Below are 23,158 nucleotides of genomic sequence, written 5' to 3'. Positions count from 1 at the left end.
GTTACTTACCCTACATTATTCATCTCATATGCATACGTATATACTGTACTCTATATCATCGACTGTATCCTTATGTAATACATGTATCACTAGCCACTTTAAACTATGCCACTTTGTTTACATACTCATCTCATTTGTACATACTGTACTCGATACCATCTACTGTATCTTGCCTATGCTGCTCTGTACCATCACTCATTCATATATCCTTATGTACATATTCTTTATCCCCTTACACTGTGTACAAGACAGTAGTTTTGGAATTGTTAGTTAGATTACTTGTTATTACTGCATTGTCGGAACTAGAAGCACAAGCATTTCGCTACACTCGCATTAACATCTGCTAACCATGTGTATGTGACAAATAAAATTTGATTTGATTTGAGATGATGTGCAAGTAGAGATACAGGGGTGCAAAAGAGCAAGAGGGTAAATAATAATATGGGGATGAGGTTGTTGGGTGGGCTATTTACAGATGGGCTGTGTACAGGTACAGTGATCAGCTCTGACAGCTGATGAATAAAGTAAGAGAGATATGAGTCTCCAGCTTCAGTGATTTTTGCAATTCATTCCAGTCATTGGCAGCAGAGAACTGGAAGGAAAGGCAACCAAAGGAAGTATTGGCTTTGGGGATGACCAATGCAATATAGCTGCTGGAGCGTGTGCTACGGGTGGGTGTTGCTATGCTGACCAATCAGTTGAAATAAAGCCCCACCTTACCGAGACTTGTAGATGACCTGGAGCCAGTGGGTTTGGTGGCGAATATGAAGCGAGGGCCAGCCAACGAGATCATACAGGTAGCAGTGGTGGGTAGTGTATGGGGCTTTGGTAACAAAACAGATGGCACTGTGATAGACTGCATCCAATTTGCTGAGTAGAGTGTTGGAGGCTATTTTATAGATGACATCGCCGAAGTCAAGGATTGGTAGGATGGTCAATTTTACGAGGGTATGTTTGGCAGCATGAGTGAAGGATGCTTTGTTGTGAAATAGGAAGCTGATTCTAGATTTTATTTTGGATCGGAGATGCTTAATGTGAGTCTGGAAGGAGAGTTTAGTCTAACCAGATACCTAGGTATTTGTAGTTGTCCACATATTACTACTATCCAGGTCTGTACCCAAACAATTTGAACTTCTACTTTTAAAAATCCACCTCTCTAAAAACAAGTCTCTCACTGTTGCCGCCTGCTATAGACCACCCTCTGCCCCCAGCTGTGCTCTGGACACCATATGTGAACTGATTGCCCCCCATCTATCTTCAGAGCTCGTGCTGCTAGGCGACCTAAACTGGAACATGCTTAACACCCCAGCCATCCTACAATCTAAACTTGATGCCCTCAATCTCACACAAATTATCAATGAACCTACCAGGTACCTCCCCAAAGCCTTAAACATGGGCACCCTCATAGATATCATCCTAACCAACTTCCCCTCTAAATACACCTCTACTGTCTTCAACCAAGATCTCAGCGATCACTGCCTCATTGCCTGCATCCGTAATGGGTCAGCGGTCAAACGACCTCCTCTCATCACTGTAAAACGCTCCCTGAAACACTTCAGCGAGCAGGCCTTTCTAATCGACCTGGCCGGGGTATCCTGGAAGGATATTCACCTCATCCCGTCAGTAGAGGATGCCTGGATATTTTTAAAAAATGCCTTCCTAACCATCTTAAATAAACATGCCCCATTCAAGAAATGTAGAACCAGGAACAGATATAGCCCTTGGTTCTCCCCAGACCTGACTGCCCTTAACCAACACAAAAACATCCTATGGCGTTCTGCATTAGCATCGAACAGCCCCCGTGATATGCAGCTGTTCAGGGAAGCTAGAAACCATTATACACAGGCAGTTAGAAAAGCCAAGGCTAGCTTTTTCAAGCAGAAATTTGCTTCTTGCAACACTAACTCAAAAAAGTTCTGGGACACTGTAAAGTCTATGGAGAATAAGAACACCTCCTCCCAGCTGCCCACTGCACTGAAGATAGGAAACACTGTCACCACTGATAAATCCACCATAATTGAAAATTTCAATAAGCATTTTTCTACTGCTGGCCATGCTTTCCACCTGGCTACTCCTACCCCTGTCAACAGCACTGCACCCCCAACAGCAACTCGCCCAAGCCTTCCCCATTTCTCCTTCTCCCAAATCCATTCAGCTGATGTTCTGAAAGAGCTGCAAAATCTGGACCCCTACAAATCAGCCGGGCTAGACAATCTGGACCCTTTCTTTCTAAAATTATCTGCCGAAATTGTTGCCACCCCTATTACTAGCCTGTTCAACCTCTCTTTCGTGTCGTCTGAGATTCCCAAAGATTGGAAAGCAGCTGCGGTCATCCCCCTCTTCAAAGGGGGGGACACTCTTGACCCAAACTGCTACAGACCTATATCTATCCTACCATGCCTTTCTAAGGTCTTCGAAAGCCAAGTCAACAAACAGATTACCGACCATTTTGAATCTCACCATACCTTCTCTGCTATGCAATCTGGTTTCAGAGCTGGTCATGGGTGCACCTCAGCCATGCTCAAGGTCCTAAACGATATCTTAACCGCCATCGATAAGAAACATTACTGTGCAGCCGTATTCATTGATCTGGCCAAGGCTTTCGACTCTGTCAATCACCACATCCTCATCGGCAGACTCAACAGCCTTGGTTTCTCAAATGATTGCCTCGCCTGGTTCACCAACTACTTCTCTGATAGAGTTCAGTGTGTCAAATCGGAGGGTCTGTTGTCCGGACCTCTGGCAGTCTCTATGGGGGTGCCACAGGGTTCAATTCTTGGACCGACTCTTCTCTGTATACATCAATGAGGTCGCTCTTGCTGCTGGTGAGTCTCTGATCCACCTCTACGCAGACGACACCATTCTGTATACTTCCGGCCCTTCTTTGGACACTGTGTTAACAACCCTCCAGGCAAGCTTCAATGCCATACAACTCTCCTTCCGTGGCCTCCAATTGCTCTTAAATACAAGTAAAACTAAATGCATGCTCTTCAACCGATCGCTACCTGCACCTACCCGCCTGTCCAACATCACTACTCTGGACGGCTCTGACTTAGAATACGTGGACAACTACAAATACTTAGGTGTCTGGTTAGACTGTAAACTCTCCTTCCAGACCCATATCAAACATCTCCAATCCAAAGTTAAATCTAGAATTGGCTTCCTATTTCGCAACAAAGCATCCTTCACTCATGCTGCCAAACATACCCTTGTAAAACTGACCATCCTACCAATCCTCGACTTTGGCGATGTAATTTACAAAATAGCCTCCAATACCCTACTCAACAAATTGGATGCAGTCTATCACAGTGCAATCCGTTTTGTCACCAAAGCCCCATATACTACCCACCATTGCGACCTGTACGCTCTCGTTGGCTGGCCCTCGCTTCATACTCGTCGCCAAACCCACTGGCTCCATGTCATCTACAAGACCCTGCTAGGTAAAGTCCCCCCTTATCTCAGCTCGCTGGTCACCATAGCATCTCCCACCTGTAGCACACGCTCCAGCAGGTATATCTCTCTAGTCACCCCCAAAACCAATTCTTTCTTTGGCCGCCTCTCTTTCCAGTTCTCTGCTGCCAATGACTGGAACGAACTACAAAAATCTCTGAAACTGGAAACACTTATCTCCCTCACTAGCTTTAAGCACCAACTGTCAGAGCAGCTCACAGATTACTGCACCTGTACATAGCCCACCTATAATTTAGCCCTATCAACTACCTCTTTCCCAACTGTATTTTATTTATTTATTTATTTTGCTCCTTTGCACCCCATTATTTTTATTTCTACTTTGCACATTCTTCCACTGCAAATCTACCATTCCAGTGTTTTACTTGCTATATTGTATTTACCTTGCCATCAAGGCCTTTTTTGCCTTTACCTCCCTTCTCACCTCATTTGCTCACATTGTATATAGACTTGTTTATACTTTATTATTGACTGTATGTTTGTTTTACTCCATGTGTAACTCTGTGTTGTTGTATCTGTCGAACTGCTTTGCTTTATCTTGGCCAGGTCGCAATTGTAAATGAGAACTTGTTCTCAACTTGCCTACCTGGTTAAATAAAGGTAAAATAAATAAAATAAAATAAATATTCTAAGTCAGAACTGTCCAGAGTAGTGATGCTAGTCGGGTGGGAGGGTGCGGGCAGCAATCGGTTGAAGAGCATGAACTTAGTTTTACTAGTATTTAAGAGCAGTTGGAGGCCACGGAAAGAGTGTTGTATGGCATTGAAGCTCATTTGGAGGTTTGTAAGCACAGTGTCCAAAGAAGGGCCATATGTATACAGAATGGTGTTGTCTGCGTAGAAGTGGATCAGAGAATCACCAGCAGCAAGAGAGACATCATTGACATATACAGAGAAAAGAGTCGGCCTGAGAATTGAACCCTGTGGCACCCCCATAGAGATTGCCAGAGGTCCGGACTACAGGCCCTCCGATTTGCCACACTAAACTCTGTCAGAGAAGTAGTTGGTGAACCAGGCGAGGCAGTCATTTGAGAAACCAAGGTTGTTGAGTCTGCCGATAAGAATGTGGTGATTGAGTCGAAAGCCTTGGCCAGGTCGATGAAGACGGCTGCACAGTACTGTCTTTAAATCGATGGCAGTTATGATATCGTTTAGGACCTTGAGCGTGGCTGAGTTGCACCCATGACCAGCTTGGAATCCAGATTGCATAGTGGAGAAGGTACGGTGGGTTTCGAAATGGTTGGTGATCTGTTTGTTAACTTGGCTTTCGAAGATTTTTAGAAAGGCAGGGTAGGATGGATATAGGTCTATAACAGTTCAGGTCTAGAGTGTCTCCCACTTTGAAGAGGGGAATGACTGCGGTCCTGTGACAGGCTAGATACTTCAGTCAGTCAGTGGTCCTGTGACAGACTAGATAATTCAGTCAGTCAGTCAGTGGTCCTGTGACAGACTAGATAATTCAGTCAGTCAGTCAGTGGTCCTGTGACAGACTAGATACTTCAGTCAGTCAGTCAGTGGTCCTGTGACAGACTAGATACTTCAGTCAGTCAGTCAGTGGTCCTGTGACAGACTAGATAATTCAGTCAGTCAGTCAGTGGTCCTGTGACAGACTAGATTCTCCAGTCAGTCAGTCAGTCAGTCAGTGGTCCTGCGACAGACTAGATACTTCAGTCAGTCTGGTTCTGTGATAGACTAGATACTCCTCTATGGGTCGTTCTGGACAGGGCTACAACAAAATATTCCTTTCTATTGTCCTCACTAAAAGGTATCTTACCTTTCTATTGTCCGCACTAACAGGTATCTTACCTTTCTATTGTCCGCACTAACAGGTATCTTGTCCCCGTTTTCCTTCAGGTCGTAAGTGATGGGGTCTCCAAACAGGTCTGTCTGTGAGATCTGGAAGGTGATCATCATGTCCTCCTCCACATCCCCCTCATAGTCCAGCAGCTCCTTCAGACTCTGGTACTGAACCTGGCATGGGAGAGACCCCAGGCTGTCAGTCAGTATAAATGGGAGAGACCACCAATACGTATTTAACAGAGGGTTAAGAGCGCTATATTAATACGTAGATAGAGGGTTAAGAGTGCTATATTAATACGTAGCTAGCAGAGGGATAAGAGTGCTATATTAATACGTAGCTAGCAGAGGGATAAGAGTGCTATATTAATACGTAGCTAGCAGAGGGTTAAGAGCGCTATATTAATACGTAGCTAGCAGAGGGATAGGAGCACTATATTAATAGGTAGCTAGAGGGTTAAGAGCGCTATATTAATACGTAGCTAGCAGAGGGTTAAGAGCGCTATATTAATAGGTAGCTAGAGGGTTAAGAGCGCTATATTAATACGTAGCTAGCAGAGGGTTAAGAGCGCTATATTAATAGGTAGCTAGAGGGTTAAGAGCGCTATATTAATACGTAGCTAGCAGAGGGATAGGAGCGCTATATTAATACGTAGCTAACAGATGGTTAAGAGCGCTATATTAATACGTAGCTAGCAGAGGGTTAAGAGCGCTATATTAATACGTAGCAAACAGAGGGATAAGAGCGCTATATTAATACGTAGCTAGCAGAGGGTTAAGAGCGCTATATTAATACGTAGCTAGCAGAGGGATAGGAGCGCTATATTAATACGTAGCTAACAGATGGTTAAGAGCGCTATATTAATACGTAGCTAGCAGAGGGTTAAGAGCGCTATATTAATACATAGCTAACAGGGGTAATGCTATATTATGAAACTACAAGGTTTTTAATAAAAATTGAATACACAGCTCTTGTAGTAGTCGTCTAAACTGAAACACTTTTTAATTACATAGACCGATTAAAAATAACATTTAAACATATTTCAGCATGTTCCAGTACCGGATGTGAGTCTGCCAGGTCCAGATAGGTGCCTTTCTTCCCCATCAGTTTCCTGTAGACCACCATGGGAAAGTGAACATCCAGGATACAGTTGTTGTAGATGGCCAGGCCCAAGACGATGCCTATCAGGGTGAACTGGGCCTCATTCTCCAAAGAGGGTGGGTTGAACCAGAACAGCTTGGTGGACTCGTCATATGTAAACATGCCTAGAGGAGAGGGGGAGCACTGGACATTAATACCAAGAAATCAGATGGACAATTTGTTTGTGAATATTAAGTTCAAAGTTTAAAACTTTGTCAAAATATTTTTATTTTTTATAGAAATGTGTCTATGGCTAACATACAGTGCATTGGCCAAGTGTTTAGATCCCTTGAATATTTCCCACATTTTGTTTCGTTACAGCCTTATTCTAAAATGGACAACAAAAATATGTTTCACGTCATCAATCGACAGACAATACCCCATAATGACAAGGCTAAAACCGGCTTTGGGAAATTTGGCAAAAATCTGAAACATTTACATAAGTTTTCAGACCCTTTACTTTTGTATTTATTATGGACCCCCATTAGTTCCTGCCAAGGCAGCAGCTACTCTTCCTGGGGTTTATTATGGACCCCCATTAGTTCCTGCCAAGGCAGCAGCTATTCTTCCTGGGGTTTGTTATGGATCCCCATTAGTTCCTGCCAAGGCAGCAGCAACTCTTCCTGGGGTTTATTATGGATCCCCATTAGTTGATGCCAAGGCAGCAGCTACTCTTCCTCGGGTTTATTATGGATCCCCATTACTTCCTGCCAAGGCAGCAGCTACTCTTCCTGGGGTCCAACAACATTAAGGCAGTTTATTCAATTTTAAAAACATTACAGTACATTCCCAGACTGTGTCCTCAGGCCCCTACTCCACCACTACCACATATATACAGTACTAAATCCATAGGTACGTGTGAGAATAGTGCGTATGCTATTGAGTGTTAGTTTGTGCCTATGTTTGTGTTGCTTCACTGTTCCATATGTTTTTTTGTTTTGTTTTTTAAAATCTGATTCTACTGCTGCATCAGTTACCTGATGTGGCTCTATGTTCCATGTAGTCATGGCTCTATGTAGTACTGTGGAATAGAGTTCCATGTAGTCATGGTTCTATGTAGTACTGTGGAATAGAGTTCCATGTAGTCATGGATCTATGTAGTACTGTGGAATAGAGTTCCATGTAGTCATGGTTCTATGTAGTACTGTGGAATAGAGTTCCATGTAGTCATGGTTCTATGTAGTACTGTGGAATAGAGTTCCATGTAGTCATGGATCTATGTAGTACTGTGGAATAGAGTTCCATGTAGTCATGGCTCTATGTAGTACTGTGGAATAGAGTTCCATGTAGTCATGGCTCTATGTAGTACTGTGGAATAGAGTTCCATGTAGTCATGGCTCTATGTAGTACTGTGGAATAGAGTTCCATGTAGTCATGTCTCTATGTAGTACTGTGGAATAGAGTTCCATGTAGTCATGGCTCTATGTAGTACTGTGGAATAGAGTTCCATGTAGTCATGGCTCTATGTAGTACTGTGTAATAGAGTTCCATGTAGTGATGGCTCTATGTAGTACTGTGGAATAGAGTTCCATGTAGTCATGGCTCTATGTAGTACTGTGGGATAGAGTTCCATGTAGTCATGGCTCTATGTAGTACTGTGGAATAGAGTTCCATGTAGTCATGGCTCTATGTAGTACTGTGGAATAGAGTTCCATGTAGTCATGGCTCTATATAGTACTGTGGAATAGAGTTCCATGTAGTCATGGCTCTATGTAGTACTGTGGAATAGAGTTCCATGTAGTCATGGCTCTATGTAGTACTGGGGAATAGAGTTCCATGTAGTCATGGCTCTATGTAGTACTGGGGAATAGAGTTCCATGTAGTCATGGCTCTATGTAGTACTGTGGAATAGAGTTCCATGTAGTCATGGCTCTATGTAGTACTGTGGAATAGAGTTCCATGTAGTCATGGCTCTATATAGTACTGTGGAATAGAGTTCCATGTAGTCATGGCTCTATGTAGTACTGTGGAATAGAGTTCCATGTAGTCATGGCTCTATGTAGTACTGGGGAATAGAGTTCCATGTAGTCATGGCTCTATGTAGTACTGGGGAATAGAGTTCCATGTAGTCATGGCTCTATGTAGTACTGTGGAATAGAGTTCCATGTAGTCATGGCTCTATGTAGTACTGGGGAATAGAGTTCCATGTAGTCATGGCTCTATGTAGTACTGTGGAATAGAGTTCCATGTAGTCATGGCTCTATGTAGTACTGTGGAATAGAGTTCCATGTAGTCATGGCTCTATGTAGTACTGGGGAATAGAGTTCCGTGTAGTCATGGCTCTATGTAGTACTGTGGAATAGAGTTCCATGTAGTCATGGCTCTATGTAGTACTGGGGAATAGAGTTCCATGTAGTCATGGCTCTATGTAGTACTGTGGAATAGAGTTCCATGTAGTCATGGCTCTATGTAGTACTGTGGAATAGAGTTCCATGTAGTCATGGCTCTATGTAGTACTGTGGAATAGAGTTCCGTGTAGTCATGGCTCTATGTAGTACTGTGGAATAGAGTTCCATGTAGTCATGGTTCTATGTAGTACTGTGGAATAGAGTTCCATGTAGTCATGGCTCTATGTAGTACTGTGGAATAGAGTTCCATGTAGTCATGGCTCTATGTAGTACTGTGGAATAGAGTTCCATGTAGTCATGGCTCTATGTAGTACTGTGGAATAGAGTTCCATGTAGTCATGGCTCTATGTAGTACTGTGGAATAGAGTTCCATGTAGTCATGGCTCTATGTAGTACTGTGGAATAGAGTTCCATGTAGTCATGGATCTATGTAGTACTGTGGAATAGAGTTCCATGTAGTCATGGCTCTATGTAGTACTGTGGAATAGAGTTCCATGTAGTCATGGCTCTATGTAGTACTGTGGAATAGAGTTCCATGTAGTCATGGCTCTATGTAGTACTGGGGAATAGAGTTCCATGTAGTCATGGCTCTATGTAGTACTGGGGAATAGAGTTCCATGTAGTCATGGCTCTATGTAGTACTGTGGAATAGAGTTCCATGTAGTCATGGCTCTATGTAGTACTGGGGAATAGAGTTCCATGTAGTCATGGCTCTATGTAGTACTGTGGAATAGAGTTCCATGTAGTCATGGCTCTATGTAGTACTGTGGAATAGAGTTCCATGTAGTCATGGCTCTATGTAGTACTGGGGAATAGAGTTCCGTGTAGTCATGGCTCTATGTAGTACTGTGGAATAGAGTTCCATGTAGTCATGGCTCTATGTAGTACTGGGGAATAGAGTTCCATGTAGTCATGGCTCTATGTAGTACTGTGGAATAGAGTTCCATGTAGTCATGGCTCTATGTAGTACTGTGGAATAGAGTTCCATGTAGTCATGGCTCTATGTAGTACTGTGGAATAGAGTTCCGTGTAGTCATGGCTCTATGTAGTACTGTGGAATAGAGTTCCATGTAGTCATGGCTCTATGTAGTACTGTGGAATAGAGTTCCATGTAGTCATGGCTCTATGTAGTACTGTGGAATAGAGTTCCATGTAGTCATGGCTCTATGTAATACTGTGGAATAGAGTTCCATGTAGTCATGGCTCTATGTAGTACTGTGGAATAGAGTTCCATGTAGTCATGGCTCTATGTAGTACTGTGGAATAGAGTTCCATGTAGTCATGGCTCTATGTAGTACTGTGGAATAGAGTTCCATGTAGTCATGGATCTATGTAGTACTGTGGAATAGAGTTCCATGTAGTCATGGCTCTATGTAGTACTGTGGAATAGAGTTCCATGTAGTCATGGCTCTATGTAGTACTGTGGAATAGAGTTCCATGTAGTCATGGATCTATGTAGTACTGTGCACCTCCCATAGTCTGTTCTGGACTTGGGGACTGTGAAGAGACCTCTGGTGGCATGTCTTGTGGGGTATGCATGGGTGTCGGAGCTGTGTGCCAGTAGTTCAGACAGACAGCTCGGTGCATTCAACATGTCGGCAGGGTAGCCTAGTGGTTAGAGCGTTGGACTAGTAACCGAAAGGTTGCAAGTTCAAACCCCCGAGCTGACAAGGTACAAATCTGTCGTTCTGCCCCTGAACAGGCAGTTAACCCACTGTTCCTAGGCCGTCATTGAAAATAAGAATGTGTTCTTAACTGACTTGCCTAGTTAAATAAAGGTAAAATAAATAAAATAAATGTCAATACCTCTCACAAATACAATGAAGTGATGAAGTCAAGCTTTCCTCCTATTTGAGTCAGGAGAGATTGACATGCCTGTTATTAATATTAGCTGTGTGTGTACATCCAAGGGTTCTGAACTAATTGCAATTGGCAGCTGACCACAAGACTGAAGTCCAGGTGTGACAGAACTAGGGCCTGTAGGACCTGCCTTGTTGATAGTGCTGTTAAGAAGGTAGAAACTAGGGCCTGTAGGACCTGCCTTGTTGATAGTGTTGTTAAGAAGGTAGAAACTAGGGCTTGTAGGACCTGCCTTGTTGATAGTGTTGTTAAGAAGGTAGAAACTAGGGCTTGTAGGACCTGCCTTGTTGATAGTGCTGTTAAGAAGGTAGAAACTAGGGCCTGTAGGACCTGCCTTGTTGATAGTGCTGTTAAGGTAGAAACTAGGGCCTGTAGGACCTGCCTTGTTGATAGTGTTGTTAAGAAGGTAGAAACTAGGGCCTGTAGGACCTGCCTTGTTGATAGTGCTGTTAAGAATGTAGAAACTAGGGCCTGTAGGACCTGCCTTGTTGATAGTGCTGTTAAGGTAGAAACTAGGACCTGTCTTGTTGATAGTACTGTTAAGAAGATGGAGCAGCTCCTTATCATGGACAGACTCGATACTATTGTATCAATATGTTTTGACCATGACAGTTTATAATTCAAGGTAATTCTAAGCAGTTTAGTCTCCTCAACTTGCTCAATATCCACATTAAATTACAAGATTTAGTTTAGGTTTAGGGTTTAGTTAACGATTTGTCCCAAACACAATGCTTTTCTATTTTCAGGTCTCGCCAGAGATGTTTGATCGGTTTCAAGTACGGGCTCTGGCTGAGCCAATCAAGGACATTCAGAGACTAGTCCCGAAGCTACTCCTGTGTTGTCTTGGCTGTGTGCTTAGGGTCATTGTCCTGTTGGATGGTGAACCTTCGCGCTCAGGAGCAAATTTTCATCAAGGATTTCTCTGTACTTTGCTCCGATCCTGACTAGTGTCCCAGTCCCTGCCGCTGAAAAACATCCCCACAACATGATGCTGCCACCACCATGCTTCACCGTAGGGATGGTGCCAGGTTCCCTCCAGACATGACGCTTGGCATTCAGGCCAAAGATTTTAATCTCGGTTTCTTGTTTCTCATGGTCAGAGTCCTTTAGGTGCCTTTTTACAAACTCCAAGCAGGCTGTCGTGTACTTTTTACTGAGGAGTGGCTTCCGTCTAGCCACTCTACCATGAAGGCCTGATTGGTAGAGTGCTGCAGACATGGGAGAACCTTCCAGAAGGACAACAATCTCCAAAGAGGAACTCCGGAGCTCTGTCAGAATGACCATCGGGTTCTTGGTCACCTCTATGACCAAGGCACTTCTCACCTTATTGCTTAGTTTGGTGGTGCGGCCAGCTCTAGGAAGAGTCTTGGTGGTTCCAAATTTCTTCTATTTAAGAATGATGGAGGCCAATGTGTTCTTGGGGAACTTCAATGCTGCAGAAATTGTTTGGTACCCTACCCCAGATCTGTGAATCGACACTGAACTCGATCTCTGAACTCTCCAGACAATTCCTTCCACCTCATGGCTTGGCTTTTGCTCTGACCACTGTTGGACCTTACATAAACAGGTGTGTGCTTTTCCAAATCATGTCCAATCAATTTAATTTACCACAGATGGACACAGATGGACTCCAATCAAGTTGGAAAAACATCTCAAGGATGATCAATGGAGTTCAATTGAGTTTAATAGCAAAGGGTCTGAATACTTTAAGGTATCTGTTTTTTATACATATATATTTTATATTTTATATTTTATATTTTATACATATATATTTTATATATATATTTTATATTTTATACATATATATTTTATATTTTATATTTTATATTTTATACATATATATTTTATATATATATTTTATATTTTATATTTTATACATATATATTTTATATATATATTTTATATTTTATACATATATATTTTATATTTTATATTTTATACATATATATTTTATATATATATTTTATATTTTATACATATATATTTTATATTTTATATTTTATACATATATATTTTATATATATATTTTATATTTTATACATATATATTTTATATATATATTTTATATTTTATATTTTATACATATATATTTTATATATATATTTTATATTTTATACATATATATTTTATATTTTATATTTTATACATATATATTTTATATATATATTTTATATTTTATATTTTATACATATATATTTTATATATATATTTTATATTTTATATTTTATACATATATATTTTATATATATATTTTATATTTTATACATATATATTTTATATTTTATATTTTATACATATATATTTTATATATATATTTTATATTTTATACATATATATTTTATATATATATTTTATATTTTATACATATATATTTTATATATTATAGCAAAAACGACTAAACTTGTTTTCGTTTTGTCATTATATGCAGATTGATGAGGATTTAATTATTATTATTTTAGAATAAGGCCGTAATGTAACAAAATGTGGAAAAACAGAAGGGGTCTTGAAACATTTCTACATACATGCATTAGGAAAGTGTCTTTGGATTACACATAACATGTATAAAACGCAAAGCCTGAGAGACTACAGTGTCTTTATTCAACCACAGATACAGTTAAATTCCAAGCAGAACATCTCACCAATGTCAGGGTTGAACATCTCCTCCAGGACGAGCTGGAAGAACTCTTTAGAGACCCCCCCTTCGTCAACGCCCTGCTCTCCTTCAAACTCTACAAACAGCTGCTTCCTCAGGTCCGCAGGGTTCTCCATGGCGATCATCTCCAACTGTAGGACGCAGACCATTAGGTTAGGAGAGGGACAGACAAACAGAGGAACCCTTCCCATTCACCTTATCACTAGCCTGGTCTTGGTCGACCGAGAGTCGTCTGTTCTTTCCACCAATCGATTGGTAGAAATGTTAAAACGTGTATTTTTCCATATATAGACACTTCCAATGTGTTTTAAATCAAATCAACGATATGCACTGAGCTTGTCTGACAAAATAATTAAGACACAGATGACTAGAGGGAGTCCGACCGACCGATCAACATGGCCGCTCTGCTCCTAAGCAACTCTGCAGTATTATTTTGTTTTTTGTTATTTCTTACATTAGCCCAGAATGTTCTTTGCGTATTTACATACAGACGGAAATCCCTCACCTGCATTTCGAACATAAATATTACTTATCTGAATTGGATCCTTTGTTCATACCCCCCAAGGTGCATGAACTTATCCCAGAGGCTACTCCAAGATGCCACGGAGACGAGGTATTCGGAGTGGACTTCTAGTTCGAGTCAGGAGGCGTACACGCCATCCACCGCTTCTGAGTATATTACTGGTGAATGTTCAGTCCCTGGACAATAGAGTAGACGAGCTCAGGGCGAGGACCTCCTTCCAGAGAGACATGAGGGACTGTAACATACTCTGTTTCATGGAATCATGGCTCTCTCCAGATATACTGTCCCTGTCCATACAGCCAGATGGATTCTCAGTATAACATGCAGACGGGAATAAAGAACTGCGGAGGTGTATGTTTCATGATTAGCCATGCATGGTGTGATTGTGGTAACGTACAGGAACTCAAGTCCTTCAGTTCACCCGGCCTCGAATACCTGAAATGCTGACCATATTACCTCCAAAGAGAATTCTCTTTGGTTATTGTCGCAGCCATATCGCAGTATATTCCCCCTCAAGCCGATACCACGACGGCCCTCACTAGACTTTGCGCAACTGGAAACCACATAACCCGAGGCCACATTTATTTTAGCTAGCTTCAAAAACTACCATTGTTACTCTCCCTTCCGGGTGGCTACAAGGCCCTCCTCCCTTCGGCAAATCAGATGACGACTCCATTCTGCAACTCCCTTCCTATAGGCAGAAACTCAAAAACAGGAATCATCCGTGCTAAGAACTGTTCAACGTTGGTCTGACCAATCGGAATCCATGCTTCAAGATTGTTTTGATCACGCGGACTGGGATACGTTCCGGGTTGCTTCTGAGAATAACATTGATGTATACACTGACAAGGTGACGGAGTTCATCGGGAAGTGCACTGTGACCATTAAAACCTACCATAACCAGAAACCGTGGATAGATGGCAGCAAAACTGAAAGCGTTGAAGCGTGTTAACCCTCGCAAGGCTGCCGGAAAACCACGGCATTTAACCACGGCTAGGTGAATGGGAATATGGTTGAAAACAAACAGTGCAAAACGGTTTTAAAAAAAAAAACAGTTATACTCTTCGTAAGGCAATCAAACAGGCAAAACGTCCGTACAGAGACAAAGCGGAGTCACAAATCAACGGCTCAGACAACAGACGTATGTGGCAGGGACTTCACACAATCACGAATTACAAAGGGAAGCCACGTCTCGAACTCCGACGTCTTGCTCGCTAAACACAATCTTTGCTCGTTTTGAGGATAACACAGTGCCATCGACGCAGCCCGCTCAAGAGGACTGTGGGCTCTCGTTCTCTGTGACCAAGATGAGTAAGACATTGAAACGTGTTAACCCTCGCAAGGCTGCCGGCCCAGATGGCATCCCTAACCATGTCCTCAGAACATGCGCAGACCAGCTGGCTGGAGTGTTGACGGACATATCCCAGTCTGCTGTCCCCACTTGCTTCAAGATGTCCACCATTGTTCCTGTACCCAAGAAAGCGAAAGTAACTGAACTAAATGACTAAATCACCCCGTAGCACTCACGTAGCATTCACTGTCATCATAAAGTGCGTTGAGAGACTAGTCAAGGATCATATCACCTCCACCTTACCGGTCACCTTAGAACCACTTCAATTTGCTTACCGCCCCAATAGGTCCACAGACGATGCAATCGCCATCAATGTTTAATTTTACATTTAAGAATGGAGGCCACTGTGTTCTTGGGGACATTGAATGCTGCAGAAACTTTTAGCTACCCTTCCCTAGATCTGTGCCTCGACACAATCCTGTCTCTGAGCTCCCCAGACAATTCCTTCAAACTCATGGCCTGGTTTTTGCTCTGACATGCACCGTCAACTTTGGGATCTTATATAGACCGGTGTGTGCCTTTCCAAATCATGACAAATCAATTGAATTTACCACAGGTGGACTCCAATCAAGTTGTAGAAACATCTCAAGGATGATCAATGGAAACAGGATGCACCTGAGCTACATTTCGAGTCTCATAGCAAAGGGTCTGAATACTTCAAGTATTTTAAATTTTTTTATAAAAATGTACAAAAAAACTCTAAAAACCTGTTTTCGCTTTGTCATTATTGGGTATTGTGTGTGTAGATATGATTTTATTTAATCCATTTTAGAATAAGGCTGTAATGTAACAAAACGTTGAAAAAGTCAAAGGGTCTGAATACTTTCCGAATGCGCTGTATGTATGTGATGTAACAGTATAGCTTCTGTCCCTCTCCTCACCCCTACCTGGGCTCAAACCAGGGCCCCTCTGCACACAACAACAACTGCTTCCCACGAAGCATCGTTACCCATCACTCCACAAGAGCCTGGGCCCTTGCCGAGCAAGGGGAACTACTACTTCAAGGTCTCAGAGAGAGTGACGTCACCGATTGAAATGTTATTAGTGCGCACCACCGCTAACTAGCTAGCCATTTCACATCAGCTACAATCACCCCCCTTTAATCCTTTCCCTCAGCAACCAGTGATCTGGGTCACACACTGGTTAAAAAGACACACTTACTCATTCCAGGGTTTTTCTTTATTTTTACTATTTTCTACATTGTAGAATAATAGTGAAGACATAACTACGAAATAACATATGGAATCATGTAGTAAGCAAAAAAAAAGTTAAAAACTAAATATATTTTATGATGGACTGTCATTTCTCTTTGCTTATTTGAGCTGTTCTTGCCATAATATGGACTTATTTGGTAACATACCGTCTTCTGTATACCAACCCTTGTCACAACACAACTGATTGGCTCAAACGCATTAAGAAGGAAATAAATTCCACAAAATAACTTAACAAGACACACCTGTTAATTGAAATTCATTCCAGGGACTACCTCATGAAGCTGGTTGAGAGAATGCCAAGAGTGTGCAAAGCTGTCAAGGCAAAGGGTTGCTACTTTGAAGAATCTCAAATATAAAATACATTGGCAAGATAAAGTATGTGAACCCTTTGGAATCACCTGGATTTCTGCTGAAATGGGTCATAACATTTAATCTGTACTTCATCTAAGTCACAGCAATACACAAAAAGTATTGTATTTTTCTTGCTATATTGAATACATCATTAAATTCACAGTGTATGTTGGAAAAAGTATGTGAACCTGTACGCTAATGACTTCTCCAAAAGCTAATTGGAGTCAGGAGTCAGCTAACCTGGAGTCCAATCAATGAGATGAGATTGGAGATGTTGGTTAGAGCTGCCCTGCCCCCCCCCCTGCCAAAAAAAACTCACAGACCTTGAGTTGGCTATTCACAAGAAGCACTGCCTGAACCATGCATCCAACAAAGATCTCAGAAGACCTAAGATAAGAAGCACTGCCTTCTGGAGTGGCCCAGTCAGTCCTGACCTCAACCCGATTTGAGGTCATGCCACAGCATCTCAGAGAGCAGTTCACACCAGACATCTCAATAATATTGCTGAACTGAAACAGTTTTGTAAAGATGGTCCAGAATTCCTCCTGAACGTTGTGCAGGTCTGATCCACAACTACATAAAACATTTGGATGAGGTTGTTGCTTCCAAAGGAGGGTCAACCAGTTATTAAATCCAAGGGTTCACATACTTCTCCCACCCTGCACTGCGAATATTTACACGGTGTGTTCAATAAAGACATGAACATGTATAATTGTTTGTGTGTTATTAGTTTAAGCAGACTGTGTTTGTCTATTGTTGTGACCTGGATGAAGATCAGATTTTATGACTAATTTATACAGAAATACAGGAAATTCCAAAGGGTTCACATACCTTTTCTTACCACTGTATATTTTTGATTTGTTTAACACTTTTTTTAGTTACTACATGATTCCATATCTGTTATTTCACAGTTTTGATATCTTCATAAATAAAGAAAAACCCTGGAATGAGTAGGTGTGTCCAAACTTTGGACTGGTACGTGTGTGTGTGTGTGTTGTTTGTGACTCACCCTGACGAGGGCGTCGTCGATGATGTGGTCTCGGCGTACTTTGAGCCTGAGGTATGGGTTGAGCTGCTGTCCTTGTACCAGGCTGTAGAGCGCTGTGATCCTCCTCTCGCTGTACATGCTGATGCGGTTGTCGTAGTACAGTCCCAGGCTCTTGGTGCAGGCGTTGAGGATGAAGGGACAGCTCTGGAAGGAGAACTTACTCTCAGAGTCCACCTTGAAGAAGGTGAAGTCCTTGTCCATCTCTAGAACGTCGTTCAGAGGCTCGTTGACAAACTCCTCGAAGGGGATGAGGGGTCGTCTGCAGTCCAGGGTCCTGACGCCCAGCTCCTTTTCATTTGACAATTTAAAAACAATTCAACCACACGTGGACACAATCCATTCCACTTTATTATAAAACTGATTTTATTTTTTTAATTGTCCCTTATCAATATACACACCCCATAATGACATCACAATACCCCATAATGACATCACAATACCCCATAATGACATCACAATACCCCATAATGACAAAGCGAACAGGTTTTTAGAAATGTTGACAATTTATTAAAAATACAAAAAACAGATACCTTATTTATATAAGTATTCAGACCCTTTGCTATTAAATTCGAAATTGAGCTCAGGTGCATCCTGTTTCCATTGATCATCTTAATCATCTTACGATGTTTCTACAACTTGATTGGAGTCCACCTGTGGTCAATTCAATTGATTGGACATGATTTGGAAAGGCACACACCGGTCTTTATAAGGTCACACAGTTCACAGTGCATGTCAGAGCAAAAACCAAGCCATGAGGTCGAAGGAAATGTCCGTAAGAGCTCATAGACAGGATTGTGTCGAGGTGCAGATCTGGGGAAGGGAACCAAAAAAAGATCTGTAGCATTGAAGGTCCCCAAGAACACAGTGACCTCTATCATTCTTAAATGGAAGAAGTTTGGAACCACAAAGACTCTTCCTAGAGCTGGCCGCTCGGCCAAACTGAGCAATCAGGTGAGAAGTGCCTTGGTCTGGGAGGTGACCAAGAACCCGATGGTCACACTGACAGAGCTCCAGAATTCCTCTGTGGGAGATGGTTGTCCTTCTGGAAGTCTCTCACATCTCTACAGTACTCCACCAATCAGGCCTTTATGGTAGAGTGGTCAGACGGAAGCCACTCCTCAGTAAAAGGCCCATGACAGTCCGCTTGGAATTTGCCAAAAGGCACCTAAAGACTTTCAGACCATGACGAACAAGATTTCTTTGGTCTGATGAAACCAATATTGAACTATTTGGCCTGAATGCCAAGCTTCACGTCTGGAGGAAACCTGGCACCACCCCTACAGTGAAGCATGGTGGTGGAAGGATCATGTTGTGAGGATGTTTTTCAGCAGCAGGAACTGGGAAACTAGTCAGGATCGAGGCAAAGATGAACAGAGAGATCCTTGATGAAAATCTGCTCCAGAGCGCTCAGGACCTCAGACTGGGGAGAAGGTTCACCTTCCAACAGGACAACAACCCTAAGCACACAGCCAAGACAACGCAGGAGTGGCTTCGGGACAAGTCTCTGAATGTCTTTGAGTGGCCCAGCCAGAGCCTGGACTTGAATTTGATCGAATATCTCTGGAGAAACTTGAAAATAGCTGTGCAGCGACGATCCCCATTCAACCTGACAGAGCTTGAGAGGATCTGCAGAGAAGAACAGGAGAAACTCCCCAAATACAGGTGTGTAAGTCTTGTAGTGTCCTATCCAAAAAGACTCAAGGATTTAAATCGCTGCTAAAGGTCTGAATACTTATGCAAATGTGATTAAGCTTTTGCTTTGTCATTATGGGGTATTGTACGTAGATTGAGGGGAAAAACGATTTAATCGATTTTAGAATAAAGCTGTAACATAACGTGGAAATAGTCAAGCGATCTGAATACTTTGACTGTAAATTATTATAACAAAGAAAAAGTCAATTCTTTAAAATAAGTTTAATTTCCATTGTGGTGGTCTCTCCTCACCTTCTCCAGAGGATCGACCCGGGGACCGTTCTTGTTCCTCCTCTCCTCCCCCAAGAGCTCCTGCAGGGTGAGCTCGCTGGACGGGGGCTCCTCCTCCTGATTGAATTTGCACTTTAAAAAAAACAACTTCTCCCACTACCATAACAATACTTGACCGACATGGATAGGGCCAAATTGAAATGTTTCTTACAGAACCATGAAAGAGAACACTGAGGATTATGGGTAAATTATTAGACCAAAAGGCGAGGACACAACTGTACATCTGACAAGAATGAATCCAAACATTACATTGTTGATTTGATGTGCATTTTACATTTACTGTACTGTCACAGAACTTGTTGATAACGAAATCTGAAAATACTCCTGATACTTACAGTAACATGATAAGAATATTAATTTAGCTTTTGGAGTAGGTACAAGATAAGAAAAAACTATTACAATGGTTTCAGTGAGAGGACTAACTGGTGTCTCCAAGTGGCCCCACACCTCTCCAGACTGTGGGTTTCAGTGAGAGGACTAACTGGTGTCTCCAAGTGGCCCCACACCTCTCCAGACTGTGGGTTTCAGTGAGAGGACTAACTGGTGTCTCCAAGTGGCCCCACACCTCTCCAAACTGTGGGTTTCAGTGAGAGGACTAACTGGGGTCTCCATGTGGCCCCACACCTCTCCAAACTGTGGGTTTAAGTGAGAGGACTAACTGGGGTCTCCATGTGGCCCCACACCTCTCCAAACTGTGGGTTTCAGTGAGAGGACTAACTGGTGTCTCCAAGTGGCCCCACACCTCTCCAAACTGTGGGTTTCAGTGAGAGGACTAACTGGTGTCTCCAAGTGGCCCCACACCTCTCCAAACTGTGGGTTTCAGTGAGAGGACTAACTGGTGTCTCCAAGTGGCCCCACACCTCTCCAAACTGTGGGTTTCAGTGAGAGGACTAACTGGGGTCTCCATGTGGCCCCACACCTCTCCAAACTGTGGGTTTAAGTGAGAGGACTAACTGGGGTCTCCATGTGGCCCCACACCTCTCCAAACTGTGGGTTTCAGTGAGAGGACTAACTGGTGTCTCCAAGTGGCCCCACACCTCTCCAAACTGTGGGTTTCAGTGAGAGGACTAACTGGTGTCTCCAAGTGGCCCCACACCTCTCCAAACTGTGGGTTTCAGTGAGAGGACTAACTGGTGTCTCCAAGTGGCCCCACACCTCTCCAAACTGTGGGTTTCAGTGAGAGGACTAACTGGTGTCTCCATGTGGCCCCACACCTCTCCAAACTGTGGGTTTCAGTGAGAGGGCTAACTGGTGTCTCCATGTGGCCCCACACCTCTCCAAACTGTGGGTTTCAGTGAGAGGGCTAACGGGTGTCTCCATGTGGCCCCACACCTCTCCAAACTGTGGGTTTCAGTGAGAGGACTAACTGGTGTCTCCAAGTGGCCCCACACCTCTCCAAACTGTGGGTTTCAGTGAGAGGACTAACTGGTGTCTCCATGTGGCCCCACACCTCTCCAAACTGTGCAGATCGTAAGTAATTTCAATGCATTATGACAAGGAAAGGTGCTTTTTTGACCTCATAGCTTTGCCATTGAGGAACTGAAGCCAGCAAACTGGTAGTTTCTTGTTAGGAACGCATCCCCACCATCACACAATGACTGTTGTTTACGCAATCCGAAAACATTCCACTATAAATCACAATCTGGGTCAGGTGGGCATCGTTTGGAAGCTTATTCTACTGCCAACATGTTATAAAATACGATCTTAAGCCCTTTACGGACAGGATACATTTTACTGGGGGAGCTCAGGTAATGTAATTATGTGCACAAGCAAAAACCAGCACATCCCGTCCGAATCTGCCATGGCACTCATTTTTACTTGTCAAGAAGGTTATTAATCCCAGCCCTAAAAACCTACTGTTTCCCGGGAAACTCCCAGGTCCTCTGATATTACTAACCTGTGTGAATCGTCATCCCTGTGTTTTCAGGGAGTTTAAACAGGTTCTGCACCCAGTTTGGGTCAGAACATGGGACTAGATTGACGCTTAAAACAAAGTGGTTTGCAGGTAGCGTACAGATGAATGATCTGTGTCGTCACATCTTTCATAGTGCCATACTTCTCTTTTTAAAAGACGGAGGTAGATGATATTGACCCAAGAATTTATAAATTGTCAAATCCGTCAGGTAATTAAATGTCTGCAGGTTAAAGTTCATGGTGTTCACTGACTTTCTGAACTGAAGGTCATTAGAACACTGTTAGACTGTTCCTAGACATGTGAACTGAAGGTCATTACATCATTGTTAGACTGTTCCTAGACATGTGAACTGAAGGTCATTAGGTCACTATTAGACTGTTCCTAGACATGTGAACTGAAGGTCATTAGGTCACTGTTACTGTTCCTAGACATGTGAACTGAAGGTCATTAGGTCACTATTAGACTGTTCCTAGACATGTGAACTGAAGGTCATTAGATCACTATTAGACTGTTCCTAGACATGTGAACTGAAGGTCATTAGATCACTATTAGACTGTTCCTAGACATGTGAACTGAAGGTCATTACGTCCATATGTCCGGAGGTATCATCGGATGGGGCCACAGTGTCTCCTGACCCCTCCTGTCTCAACCTCCAGTATTTATGCTGCAGTAGTTTATGTGTTGGGGGGCTAGGGTCGGTTTGTTATATCTGGAGTATTTCTCCTGTCTTATCCGGTGTCCTGTGTGAATTTAAGTATGCTCTCTCTAATTCTCTCTTTCGGAGGACCTGAGCCCTAGGACCATGCCTCAGGACTACCTGGTATGATGACTCCTTGCTGTCCCCAGTCCACCTGGCCGTGCTGCTGCTCCAGTTTCAACTGTTCTGCCTGCAGCTATGGAACCCTGACCTGTTCACCGGACGTGCTACCTGTCCCAGACCTATTATTTGACCATGCTGGTCATCTATGAACATTTGAACATCTTGGCCATGTTCTGTTATAATCTCCACCTGGCACAGCCAGAAGAGGACTGGCCACCCCTCATAGCCTGGTTCCTCTCTAGGTTTCTTCCTAGGGAGTTTTTCCTAGCCAACGTGCTTCAACACCTGCATTGCACAGACTAGCGTCCTGTCCAGGGTTAAGGCCCTGAGATAGACTAGTGTCCTGTCCAGGGTTAAGGCCCTGAGATAGACTAGTGTCCTGTCCAGGGTTAAGGCCCTGAGATAGACTAGCGTCCTGTCCAGGGTTAAGGCCCTGAGATAGACTAGCGTCCTGTCCAGGGTTAAGGCCCTGAGATAGACTAGCGTCCTGTCCAGGGTTAAGGCCCTGAGATAGACTAGCGTCCTGTCCAGGGTTAAGGCCCTGAGATAGACTAGTGTCCTGTCCAGGGTTAAGGCCCTGAGATAGACTAGTGTCCTGTCCAGGGTTAAGGCCCTGAGATAGACTAGTGTCCTGTCCAGGGTTAAGGCCCTGAGATAGACTAGTGTCCTGTCCAGGGTTAAGGCCCT

General features: G+C 42.9%; 1 protein-coding gene across 5 annotated transcripts in view; it reads right to left on the bottom strand.

Annotated features, from left to right (window-relative positions):
* The window catches only part of LOC110520782 (ubiquitin-protein ligase E3A), a 37,646-nt gene that overhangs the window by 3,681 nt on the left and 10,807 nt on the right, over positions 1–23,158 (bottom strand). For all 5 annotated transcript variants that reach the window (XM_036979059.1, XM_036979130.1, XM_036979098.1 and 2 more), the window contains 5 exons: positions 19,698–19,793; positions 17,715–18,041; positions 13,253–13,397; positions 6,325–6,530; positions 5,274–5,438 (listed from right to left, as the gene is read on the bottom strand). In XM_036979059.1, coding sequence (XP_036834954.1) covers positions 5,274–5,438; positions 6,325–6,530; positions 13,253–13,397; positions 17,715–18,041; positions 19,698–19,793 — 939 coding nt within the window. The remainder of the gene's footprint in view (positions 1–5,273; positions 5,439–6,324; positions 6,531–13,252; positions 13,398–17,714; positions 18,042–19,697; positions 19,794–23,158) is intronic.

This window comes from Oncorhynchus mykiss, chromosome 1, assembly GCF_013265735.2.
Source record: "Oncorhynchus mykiss isolate Arlee chromosome 1, USDA_OmykA_1.1, whole genome shotgun sequence".
Taxonomy (NCBI): Eukaryota; Metazoa; Chordata; class Actinopteri; order Salmoniformes; family Salmonidae; genus Oncorhynchus; species Oncorhynchus mykiss.
This window is presented reverse-complemented; position numbering and strand designations above follow the sequence as displayed.